The following is a 13,100-nucleotide window of genomic DNA, read 5'->3' on the forward strand; positions in this document are numbered from 1 at the left end:
GTTGAATACGCAGAGAAAGTCATGTGACTTGATTTTTCACTTTTAACCAACATGGTTGGAATGTCATGATTGTATCCTAAAGTATATAGGAAATATAGAAACTATTCCCAAAAGCTCAAGTTTACTAAAGCATTAAAAAGACAATAACATTTTTAAAGTTGTGAGAGGCAAACAGAAACAAATCATTAATAAGATTACCTCAGAAATGTTCAAGTTGAATCCTTTTTTTAAAGGTTCTGATTTTGATGATGAACACATACTTTCAAGTCTTCCATAGAATTTTTTTTTAACTTTGTTATGATTTCTTTTAGGAATCATTGTTTTCTGGAGTCCGCTCACGTTCTTATTCCTGCTCATCACCCAAAATTTCTTTAGGAAAAACTCGATTGATCCGTGACTTTACAGTGTGCAATTCAGCTGAAGGTAAGCATTGGTTACCATTTGGCTGTGAAAGCATTCTTTTCTAGAGTGGATTTTCAGTTAGTAAAAGTGCATAAAGTATGTAAGAGCAGCAGGCAAGTATTTTCAATTTCATTTTCACTATTGATTTTTCTAAGCTTAGCAAAATCCTTTTCTCATTGGATATCAGACAAGGTATAAATTTGATTTTGATGAAATCACAGATATGTACACACCTCTCTGTTGCCTTATTTTTTTGAATAAAATGTTTTCCTCAAGGACAGTGTAAACTATGACTTATTCTAGGTTCTTTATTGTGAGGGCTTTAGAGAATTTTATTTAAGGAAATTATAAAAGTTACTTTTGTCCTACATATAAATTGCTGAAATAATCCAATTCCTCACAGTTGCAAAAGCATTGCAAAATGGATTGTCTTCATTTCTTTATTTAACAAGGGACTTTAGAAAGTTAAAATAACAGAACATACTTGAAACACAAGTAAATATATCTCAAACATTTTTTGTGGCCAATGTAAACAATCAGAAATACAACTTTTATACAATAAAATTTTAATTGAAATATAGTATACCTACAGAAAGGGGTGCATATTATTAGCATATAGCTTGATGAATTTTCAAAAGTGAATTGAGATCAATAAAGAGAACAATGTGGCAACTCAGAGTTGCCCTTGTAGCCCTTCTTAACCGCTACCCCAATTTTCAACTTAATTCTGGAATGTAATTATTTAACACTTTCTGTGTACCATATGTTATGTAATAATTACATTTAAAGCTGTATTGGAAGTATTAATGTCAATCTGTAATACATAGCATTATAACAAATTTTTTCTCAATGTATTAGATGATGCCTTTTTTTGTCTATTATCCTTAAGAGCCTTAGAAGACTCAGAAAGTGAGAGATGTGCTTAAGTATTCTCAATTTCTCAGCATAGAATATTTAAAATAGGATTTATTTTACTCCTTCTTTTCCTTTCCTTTTTTCTTATTCTTGCTTTGTTACATTGCCATTCTTTTGCATCCTTATGCCATGTGGAACAACAGTGAAAGCATAATCTTTGTGCCTTGGACCTGCCATCCTAAAACAATGTCTAATGTATGGAGATGTTCAATCCATATTTGTTGAATGAATGTAGCAGACAAAATACATAAAATACAAAAGAAGTGCTACAAGGCATTTTTTCTCCTTTTTCTTTCTGGGATGTCTTTTTGGGGAAAGAGAAAACAGGACTGATAATAAATGTCAGTTTTGATTTTTAGAATGGGAAGATGGAGAGAAAGGACCAAGAGAAAGAAAGGAGACAACTACCTTGAGGGGACAGGAGTAGAAGAGGATTGACTTTGCCCTGGATGTTTTTTCTTTCTTTCTTTTTTTTTTTTTTTTTTTTTGTGGTACGCAGGCCTCTTACTGTTGTGGCCTCTCCCGTTGTGGAGCACAGGCTCCGGACGCGCAGGCTCAGCAGCCATGGCTCACGGGCCCAGCCTCTCCGCGGCATGTGGGATCTTCCCAGACCGGGGCACGAACCCCTGTCCCCTGCATTGGCAGGCGGACTCTCAACCACTGCGCCACCAGAGAAGCCCCCTGGATGTTTTTTCAGTACCATAATTCTTTCTAGGATCTCCAGGTCTCCCTAACCTTAGTTTAGGTTGGGATTCCTTTTAATGGCAGCTTTGACATCTTTTCACTGATAGTCTTAGAGATGGTGAATTAACTTTGTACTGTAACTATTTGGAAAACACTTTTAAATCTTCTGTGCAGTGTGCAAAATGGTGCCTTTGCCTTTATATCTGTAGTATCTCTGATTATTAAATTCCGACAGTTCTGATGTTTGAAATCTCAGACGACTGAGAGAAAAATGGATAGTTTATAAGGGGAAAGAGCCCTGATTTATGAATTCTTTAATGAACAAGAGAGGGTATTTTTGCTTTACATGCATTCCTTAAATCTTAGCATTTGAATTAGAAAGAATAAAAAGCAGAAATCAATTCCTGTGAATAAAAGCTTGTCTTTAGACAGTATGTTTAAAAATAGGGCTATTGGATGAAGTTTGACACTCTCCAGAAGGTAAGAATTACAAACAGGCAATTTAGGTTGAGGCTACACACTAAATATACAAAAATTCCAGTGGATATTCCTCTATGGTAGCAAACATTTGGAGTGACATCATTTAGGTCAGTCAAAATCATAGAACTGTGAAAAATAAATTAGCTCTTAAGGAAGAAAAAATAATTTTAACTGTGTGTGTGATCAAAGCGCAGGTGTGAAAGCTTGACTACTTCAAAGATGTATTCTAATGTTTCATTGTTTAATCTGCTTAATCAGAGGTAAACTGACATTTGTGTTGTTATAAATCCTCTCTCAATGAGTTTTGAATAGTTCTAAAATTGTTTTCTATTTGAACAGAGTCCAAGTCTTCCTTTTTCAGTGGAAAATTCCCGTAAATGAGCTATTGATATAATACAGATATACAGAGACAGAATAGTCTTTCAGTCCTTTTTATACTTATTTGTGATGTCCTCTCTTTCTTGTCACTTTCAGAGGGTTACTTACGATCATTTATCATGCTTTTGTTGTTGTTGTTTTTGAGGGGGACAAGAGTACAATGGTGGCAACTTTATTATTTAATGCTTTTTATATATAAAACAAAATCCAATCCTATATTTCCCTTGGGTACATCATGGATTTAGATAGAAAGGAATATTCTCCATGTTAAAATGATAATTACAGCATCACCAAGATGGACAAAAGTGCCCTACATTTAAACATTTAAGGAGTGAAGTGAATGCACTTTTGAAAATTGTTGTGCACTGATGGATGGAATCCTGTTAGACTTTGTCCAGTTGTCTGAGTCTGATTCTGTTACTTTATTAGCTTGATTATTTTGGATATATGGCTTATTCTCCTGACACCTCAGTCTGTATACAAAAAGGATAATGATTTCTGCCCATGACTTAATTTGAAGAATACTTAATGGCAATAAAATAAAAGTCTTCGAATTCTTCAGAGTAGGTTTTCTGTTACCTACAAGATAGTCTCGGGTTCAACATTGATATTTCCACATTTCAGGAGATATGTATTCATTAGTTTTCCCCTGTATATATCTGGCCTATCTCCCTTTGCAACCTAGTTTTGCCTCTTCACTCTTCCGGATTGTAACGGTAAAGGATTTGTCCCTGCTCTGTAGATGGTGTGCTCCACAGTGGCCGTTCCCTCCTTCAGTCTCTCTCACTGTCTAAATCAGTGTCTCTGCTCCATCCCTGTAGTAAGTACTCTGGTTTGGGAAACAAGATGGCGCTACGCTGCTTGCATGAGCCTGCCCCTTCTACCCCGCCACCCCAGTCCAATGGAGGAGGGGCTCTCCCTTTCTCATGAGCCACAAAACACATCTCCGAACTGGCTGCTCTGTAAAGGCATTACAGCTACATTAAAATGGACTCTTCCTTATGCTGGCCTTCAAGACTTTTCTTTTAAGCTTTGCTAAAAAGCCGCTAAGATATTTATTGATTCTGTACGTTGGGGAGTTAGTGTTACGAATAAGGGATGACGCTCTGGTGAGAAATATCCAGAAACATAGAACAGATTTTCTGCATCTCTGAAAATGTTTGCTGCCCCTTGCTGATGCAAACTTAGTTCACAAAATCATTAAATGTTTCCCTATGTTGGCCTCCTCCCCATTCTCTCCAAATTAGGGAAAGTGACAAAAATATCCAGAGCAACGCCCTAGTTATATAAAATGACATTTTTCATTATTTTCTAACTTGTGGTATGTGTAATGATAATGTACGGTTGAGTGTGTGCACTTCAAACTAACACACGACTGCTAGTTTGTCTGCCTTCGTTTTCATTTTATCGTTCTGTGTCTTGTAGAGCAAAGAGCTTACAGCTTACCGGAGCCACCAAGAGAAAAAAGGTATTTTAACCCTTCCAGATTTCCTGAGGGACCGCTTGATCCATCTTTGGAAATGTTTGCACATCATTTTTGATACCTGTTCAATAGTTTGTGAGAGGTTTCTGCCTAATGAACCTGCCTGAATCCTTCGTACCCTTTGTGATCTGTATGGGTTTAGGTTTGCCAGCTGTTCCTTTCAGTCTCCAGATGAACAGGCCTCAGGACTGGGGACAGAGTAGTCTGGGGTTATTTTCAAAGCCAAACACTTACAGTGTACAGCACCGTGCAGAGCAGTGTGAGACCACCTGCTTTAGGAAGGTGTCCGGTTCTCACTAGGTCTGTCCACTATGACAGGAAGACTTATTGTGGTAACAAACCCCTGGAGTCAGTTTTAGAAAGTGCCTAAACATCTCTGCTGTCTGTCGTCGTAGAGTATTGCTTAGAAGTGTTAAGTGTGAAACAAAGAATAAATGATGCAGAAAGTACTTTGAGCATTATCAGTTTTCTGATTAATATGAAGATTTGAAAGCTGTATGCCTAAGCTGCTCTTTTCCCTAGAAGGTAAAACTGTCCTTAGAGTAAAGCTTGGGCAGCTGACTAGCGAGCAGGCTGGATTGCTGCACTCTGTTGGTCTTGAGAAACTAACTGCTTGTGAATCACACTGTGAAATAGCCCTGGGATTGTGTCAGAAATGGTATAAATGCTTGGCTTTGAGAGACCATGGGAAAAGGAGGAAAATGGTTTTAATTTGGGTGCTATTAATGCTCAAACTCTGAAACCTTTTACTATATAGATCAAAAGGAATTATTTTGCTTTAAATCTTGGACTGAAAGTATGAAGAAGAAGGAAAAAAAAATCTCCTTTTGCTCATTCCTATTTTTTGGAGACCAGAATAGAAATTCTGAAACGATAAACCAGAGGAAGACTTAAGAATGCCCTTTAAGAATAAGCTGATGATGAAAGGACACCAGGGCAATGATGATGGTGACAGCGGGAGCAGCAGTAACTGACCGTTGTTGGGTGTTTTTATGTGCCTGGCACTGTTTTAAGCTGCTTACGTTTATTACTTCATTTAAGCGATTTGTTGACTAATTCTGGAATTTGCTCATCATTCTGGTCATCGTTCTGGTTAGAAGTCTTATCCTTGCTATCTTTTTAACAATTGGAGAAGTAATAGACTGATTGTAAGGATTTTTTTTAAATCAAAAATATTTTCCATTAAGAGAGGGATTTAAGACTGGAAGAGCCAATAACAGAATTGGTTAAATATTAGCCTATAAAATGTGTTAACTTGAATGAGATGTATAGGGATGTATTGGATGGGATGAATATTTTTCTCATATTCCTCATTCTTGTTTTTTTCTTCCTGTTCTTGGGTCCATCTTGGGTCTGCATCCCAAAAGCATCTGACTTTCTTAGTCATATCCCCTGGTGTATCTAGTAGAGTAGATATTCCATTTCCCCTACTATGTTCCTGATACCTTGTTGGATACACCAGTAAGGTCCCTGGCTAGACCTAATGCTTTGCTTTGGTCATGCAATAGACATTTACTTGGGGGTTTGCCTTCTTTGGGATTCCCTTATTTATGTTGATCACTTCATTTCTGGAAAAGAGTGCAGCCAGCTAAAAGCGGGGCTCACTCCAGACCTTTCAGGCTCATTTTTATAGGAGCAGGCACTTCATCTATCCCATCTTCTTAGGATTATATGGTACAACTCAGTTATTTTATTGCCACCATCTATCTTAAATCTGATACATCTGTTACCTTTTATTTTTTTAAGAAAATAAGAATCTGGCTGTTCAAAGTTGAAGTTTTACCTGTGTCAATTTTCAATTTGGATAGTTGGAGCTTTTTAAATACTTAGATGCCCAGTTCTTTTAAAAAATAGGTTATAGATATAATAGGTTAAGGATTAAGATATTGAGGCTATATCCATATTATTCAGATACTTAAAATATCTGTTTACCTATTGAAAAGGTAATGCCAAGAATCTCTGAAGAATGGGGCTTGTAAAACTTTATTGTGGGTAATTCCGTTGGTCATCAAATTGATAATAGAGTTAGGCATTCTTGTTCTGGGATGTTGAAAGAGTTTAAGTAAATTTTTCCAGATTCTTATAAATTGAAAAGCTGTTTACATTCTGTTGTGAAATCAGTTGAGGATTTTTCCCTTCTGAGTTCTTCTCTAAAGTACCTAATTTTTACGTAAGTGAATACCACATAGTTAAATTAGATTTGAAACATGGAGTCAACCAACCTTCTACATCTGCCCAGAAGTTACACTGTGTTTCCCATTGTCATAATCTGAAAATGGGTCATGCCTATGATATTCACGTGTCTACCAGGTTAGATGATTCAGAGTTTTTAATATTTAGTGTTTCAGTTTTTTTGTTTGTTTGTTTTGTTTTGTTTACTTTGTCATCTCTGTTCTTATCAACCTTTGGAATTAAAGATTAAGTGGTATGATTTTGTCTTTTTTTTTATAAATTGCAGTGCATCTGTAGGCTTTAAATCAAAACTGTAACATTGTTCTTGATACAGTCTTCTGTAGCATAGGGAGTTGGGAGTAGAGTCTGGTAAACAGGAACTCATTTTCTTTCATTTGAGAGAGTGTAGTTGTGTTCCTGCTGGTAAGTAGGGGAGAGGACTTCTTCACCTCAGAAATCACATTGACCTCATCATTCTTCAATTCTGAGATTTAGGTTTCCTCCCCATATTTTTCTTCTCTTAGACATTGGGTGGCTCTTGGTGGGGTCCCAAAAAGTGTTCCAGAGAGGATTCTTTCTCAGCTGTCAATTGTGCTTTTTTCCCCATTCCAAAAGTGAGCCTGTTGAATATTATTCCACGAGTTTTGCAAATTAGGATGCTTAAGACACAAGAGGTATGGAAATTTATAGATATATTAACCAATGATTTATCTAAGAAGGTGGCTGTGGAAGTAGAAAGGAAATGAGAGGGTCTAAGTTCCTTGTGTTATTCTGAGTAGTGTAGGGCACTTTCACTTCTGTTTTCCATCTTTGCTTTCTAACTTTTTCAACTGTTTTCTCTCAGTAGCAAACACAATTTCATGAACTGTGCAGGGCTCGAGTGGCAGGACACCCACTGTCCTGACTATACCTGCGTGACCAAGAGGTAGCTCTGAAGTAATTTATTATTTATCCTAAATGCATTCACTGAGGTTTGAACTCTCAATTATCTAATAAAGAGGTCAAATAACTTAGTTTTGCTTAATATGTACCAGTTAAGTACTTATTATATTTAAGCATGAGAAAGGGCCTTAGAAATAACTTAGTCTTTGATCAGATGAGAAAAACTGAAGTCCTAGAAGTTGTCTTTTTTTTTTTTTTTTTTTTTTTTGCGGTACACGGGCCTCTCACTGTTGTGGCCTCTCCTGCTGTGGAGCACAGGCTCCAGACTCGCAGGCTCAGCAGCCATGGCTCACGGGCCCAGCCGCTCCGCGGCATGTGGGATCTTCCCAGACCAGGGCATGAACCCGTGTCCCCTGCATCGGCAGGCGGACTCTCAACCACTGCGCCACCAGGGAAGCCCTAGAAGTTGTCTTTTAAGTCATTTTTGTAAAATGTAATCATATATATTTTGGTGCATATCAATAGTATGATTACTTTTGAAGGTATTTCCCAGAGATGAATGTATTAGCCACTAATGCTGACAAGTGAGAAGTTTGAGGGATAGGAGAGACATGGGTTATGAAATGTTCATTTTGGAAATTGTCTACAGAAGTGTTATCTGGTTTGACATGATACCTTTGTTGGTCTTTAATATATTCACTCTTTCTTTCTCTCTTTGTAATAATATTAGAATACAAGACCATCAGAGAAAGTTCTAGGGGAAATATAAAAGTTCCAGGGAAATTTCCTCTTCATAGCTGGGACTTTTTTTTCTCTAGAGAATGATTCTGTGGATTAGAGGAAAATCAGTGGTGTTCAGTGTGCTCACAGGTTGGGTACAATTACCTCTAACTTGCGTCTTATTTGGGGGGAATTTCTACAATGTTCTCTCCTTTGCAACCTAGAGTCTCAGATTGCAAATAGCCTGATTGAGGGGGAGAGATGGAACCATGAGGCAGACAGTCTGTTTCTCAGGCTGTATTGACAAAGGAAATGTGTGTCTGCTGAGTATTATCTCTGTTCCAAAAATAAATAAAATCCGGTTTAATGTCGTTGGTTATTTGACTTCTATGTGCCTGGAGAATTCTATTAGCATAGTAAACAGGGAGATGAATATTTTCAGAGTAAAATTATAAGTGTAAGATTTCCTTTATTTCTCTAATACTTTAATATGAAAATTTTAAAGTATGCAGAAAAGCTGAAAGAATTATATATTAGAATACCTATTTCCACCACTTAGATTCTGTAAGTGTTAACATTGTGAGATAGTTGCTTTATCATACACTTATCCACCTATTCATCTATAAGATATATTTTTAATAGTTTCTATCCTTATCTTTAGAATAACCATTAAAGCCTGAAAATATATATATGTGTAAAAATAATATGTACAAAATACATCTGTGTGTTTGTATACATACACACACATACATACACACACCTATGTATGACTGCTCTCTTTTGCTCCCTCTGGTAAGTTTTATAAGCTGTGATAACAGATTCTTTTTTGTAGAATTCAGGAAGAAGAATGGGATAAATACATCATACCTGCCAAATCAGAGTCTGAAAAGTACAAAGTGAGCCGAACTTTCAGCTTCCTCATGAACAGGATGACCAGCCCTCGGAATAAATCTAAGGTAATTAAGGTTTTATGCCTATCGTCTATAAAGCGTAGATGCTCCGTTTCTGAGCAATTAGTATAGTTTCCACTTTCCCTTTAAAATCATTTACCTTAGGTTTTGTACACACATATTTAAAAACCTCTATATTTCTTATGGGGTATTGTCCAAGTCATTGAACATACTGAGACCACTTCATGCTGGGTGCTGTTACATTTTGGCATTATCACACCTCTTGGTGTGTGGCCCTTCCGTCCTGATAGAACACGTGGAGACTTTGTATGGTTTCTGTACGTCGATTGGCTCTGAGCATTTCTCTTTTCTCCCCACTTCGCTGCTGCTGCCACATCTCAAGACAAAAGGCAAGGATGCCAAAGACAAAGAGAAACTGAGTCGACATCAGTTTGTCCCTGGAACATTCTCTGGGACTCTGCAGTGTTTGGTTTGTGATAAAACACTCCTGGGGAAAGAGTCGTTCCAGTGTTCCAGTAAGTTCTCGGGCCCTATGTGTGCTGTCTTCTTGCGTGCTTTGCCTCCCCAAACAGTAAGCTCCCTGAGAATAGTGCCAGTGCTAAGTGTGTTCATGTAGACTTTTGTTTTCATGTCTGTGTGTGGTTTCATCAGCAAGCAATGACCCATGATGGTTGAGTCAGTACTTTGTGTCCACAGACAATAGTCTCTCCTAGAACCCAGACTGTTATACCTCACTGCCTTCTGATGTCTCCGCTTGGATGTCTAAACAGCATCTCAAATGGAGCTCCGTTCTCCCCCTTCTGTGCCCACCTACAAGCTGACCCTCTCAGTTTAATGGCAGTTCCATCATTCCAGCCAAATGCTCGTGCCAGAAATCTTGGAGTATTTCTATATACCTCTCTTTCTCTCAGTCCCACATACTTCAGCATTCCTCTTGGCTGTGTCTTCAAAATATATATGGAAGTCAGCCTTTTCTCACCCCTGCCACTGTTATCACCCTGGTCTAAAGCCATCATTTCAGTAGCTTTGCAACTGGTGTCCTTGTGCTTTTACTGCAAAAATCATAGTTTTCAAAATCTCAGTCCGAGCGAGTTCGTCAAGGCATTTGTCCTTGTGTTCCAGATGCTCCAATGGCTTCCTGTCATCCTGAGGATGGCCAGAGCCCTGACAGTGGCTGCAAGGCCCCCATGATCTCTCCTGTCATCCACTCCTCCCAATCCTCTGCTTCAGTCCCTCTGGCATCTTTGCTGTTCGTCCAGTACTCCGGGCGGCAGGCATGCTCCTGCCATGGGGCCTTTCCTGTGGTTCTCTCTGCCTGCAGTGCTCTCCCCTCAGCTAGCTGTGTGGTTTGTCCCCTCACCTCCTTCAGGTCTGCTTCAGATAACACCCCCCAGTCAGGCCTTTCTTGACCACCCTCTGCTTGGCTCATTTTCCCCCTTTTCCTCCTTTTTATCCCACTATAGCATTCAACATCCTCTAACTCACTCTCTGTTCTGTTTATCAATTTTATTACCTATCTCCTTCACCGGAATACAAACCCTACAAGGGATGGATTTTTGTCTGTTGATTTTGTTCTCTTGTATATCCACAGTGCCTAGAACAATGCTTTTGCATAGCAGGGGCTTCGTAGCTATTTATGGAGTGAAAGAATAATTCAGTGCAAAAGAATTTAGGCCCGGGCAGGTGGAATCCATTTCATGGTGTTTGTTGGTGGCCAGAATTAGGGGAACATTTGGGGGGTGGGATGGGAGTACAAAGGGAGGTGAAGAGCAGAGGAAGGTTATATGTAAAGTTCTTCATTAAATTCCTAGAAAATGATTAAATTAAAAATTTAAATGTATCCATTCACACTGTCTTTAATGATGCCAGTTTCACTGCATGCTTGAACTTGGCTTTCCTTGGAGACTTGATTTCTTTCTTTTATGTGACCTGAGATAGCATCAAGCAAAATAATAGTAATAATAAAACTACTCTAAACCATAGTCCACTAATTAAAACACAAAGAGCATCAAGCAGTTCAGCTGTGATTTAATTTGCTAATTTTTTAGAAGTTTGCCGAAAGTATTGTTTGTGGATTATTTTTTAAACATTCATTTTATTTATTTATTTGGCTGTGCTGGGTCTCAGCCGCAGCACGTAGGGTGTTTTAGTTGCGGCATGCGGGATCTTTTTAGTTGTGGAATGTGGGGTCTTTAGTTGTGGCATGTGAGATCTCCGGTTGTGACATGCGAACTCTCAGTTGTGGCGTGTGGGATCCAGCTCCCCGACCAGGGATGGAACCTGGGACCCCTGCCCTGGGAGCGTGGAGTCCCAGCCACTGGACCACCAGGGAAGTCCCTGTTCATGGGTTGTTAATGGCTTGCCCCCATGTCAGCAGTCAGTTTATGGGTTTGATGGCATATGTTTCATAGGTTGTGGCTCTTCTCTTGTTCATAGGGCTGGATCTCTTCAGCTGTACCCCCCAGCCACATCCATGACCTTTCTCTCCCCTCATTTTAAGACACACTCCTCAAGTTGGGCAACCTCCACTCACTGCTCTGACGTCTATTCCTGCCACTTCTTCCTTAACCATCTGATTTTGGCCTCTGACCCCACTACTTAACAGAAGTCCTGCTCTTGACCTGAGCATCTTTCCTCGTTACTGTTCTCAGACTCACTGATCTCTCTCCTGTTTCCATGTTTATTGTCCCTTTGTGTAGGTAGGTGTCCTCTTTTCCATGGCACACTACTCTTCTGTTTACCACCTGTATTGTTTCCTTTCTCCTAACTTTGAGTACCCTCCAAACTCAGTTCTTGGGCATTTGTTCTTTTCTGGGTATAGTTTCTAAGTATAGTCATCCAGTCTTTTGTTCTAAAATACCGTACTGAAACCTGTTCTTCCCAGATTAACGTCTTTATCGCTCACTTTCTAATTCCATATTTCTAGTTGCCTAGAGAGGCTGAGCCCCCATGTAACTTGTGGCTATATTTGAGCATTATGGCAGAGCTACAGTGTAAACCAAGACTGTCCTGGTCACACCCTGTCTGTGGGCATCATCACTCAAATATCTTCTTGTCTCCCAGACCAACGTGTCTAAAACCGACCTTCCAGTCCACATACAGAAGGCCGTTCTTGCTGTGTTGATGGTACCAGCTCGAACGCTGGGCATGTTGACTCTTAGTTCCTCTTCCTCCTGGCACCCCAGTCCACGTGGTCCCTCTTTCATTTCCTTTCTCACCGTTCCTGCTCTGGTGGATTCTCATCACCTCTGGACTGCTGACAGCAAACTGTTCTAGTTTCCCCTCTCTCTAGGTATTTTCACTTACAATTTATCCTGGATACTTTCACCACCTTAATCTTAATGAAGCACTGCTTCCATCTGCACACATATGCTTGAGGACTTCTCTCTTTTTTGTTTACTGGACTAAGCCCAGGCTTTTCAGATGTGCGTTCGGTTCTACCTGCATCCTGCTGGCTAGTCCTACGGTCACTTCCCTGTTCAGCCTTGGTTTACAACCAGAGGCCTTGCCAGGCCTGTTGTCTTTTCTCCCACTGTGCATGTTTTCCTGCCTCTGTTCCTGCACTTACGATAGTCTCCTATCTCTGTTTTCCCTGCTCCTCAACTTCATCCAGATTTCTTGCCTCTTCTTGGGAGGTCTTCCTTGACCACTGTGGCCTGAGTTCCTGCACATCACACTTAGGATCTATTTATCCTATCCAGTTTAATACTGGGGTATGTACAGCCTCTTCTGATTTTAACTACTAGCATAGACTTTATGTTCTTGGAGGTCTATAGTCACATAATGGTTCTTTTGTATCCCCTACAGCAGCTACCGGAAAGCTGGGCCCTTAGACACTCATATGTAGTTCATGACTACTGAAAGCTTAGGGATCACTGAAAGGCAGATCTTTGCAGTACAGAATATGTTGGTTCACACTGAGTTGGTCAAGTGGGTTGTCATGAAAGTTTTAGTGGAAGATGGAAATTGCTGAAAGTACCTAGATTATATTTAGCTTTTAAAGTGGTCATTAATTTTTTTTAAAAAGGCAGCAGAATTCATAGAAGATACAAGGTTTAAGGAGAAACAAAATT

The 13,100-nt window shown here is 39.2% G+C and overlaps 1 protein-coding gene across 3 annotated transcripts in view; it reads left to right on the forward strand.

Moving 5' to 3' along the window:
* Window positions 1-13,100, forward strand: part of ARHGEF28 (Rho guanine nucleotide exchange factor 28) — a 311,840-nt gene that overhangs the window by 212,537 nt on the left and 86,203 nt on the right. For 2 of the 3 annotated variants that reach the window (XM_060093041.1, XM_060093042.1), the window contains 5 exons: window positions 312-423; window positions 3,602-3,679; window positions 4,285-4,327; window positions 8,949-9,072; window positions 9,410-9,542. In XM_060093041.1, coding sequence (XP_059949024.1) covers window positions 312-423; window positions 3,602-3,679; window positions 4,285-4,327; window positions 8,949-9,072; window positions 9,410-9,542 — 490 coding nt within the window. The remainder of the gene's footprint in view (window positions 1-311; window positions 424-3,601; window positions 3,680-4,284; window positions 4,328-8,948; window positions 9,073-9,409; window positions 9,543-13,100) is intronic. The other variant, XM_060093040.1, reaches the window with a different exon arrangement.

Source organism: Mesoplodon densirostris, chromosome 3, assembly GCF_025265405.1.
Source record: "Mesoplodon densirostris isolate mMesDen1 chromosome 3, mMesDen1 primary haplotype, whole genome shotgun sequence".
Taxonomy (NCBI): Eukaryota; Metazoa; Chordata; class Mammalia; order Artiodactyla; family Ziphiidae; genus Mesoplodon; species Mesoplodon densirostris.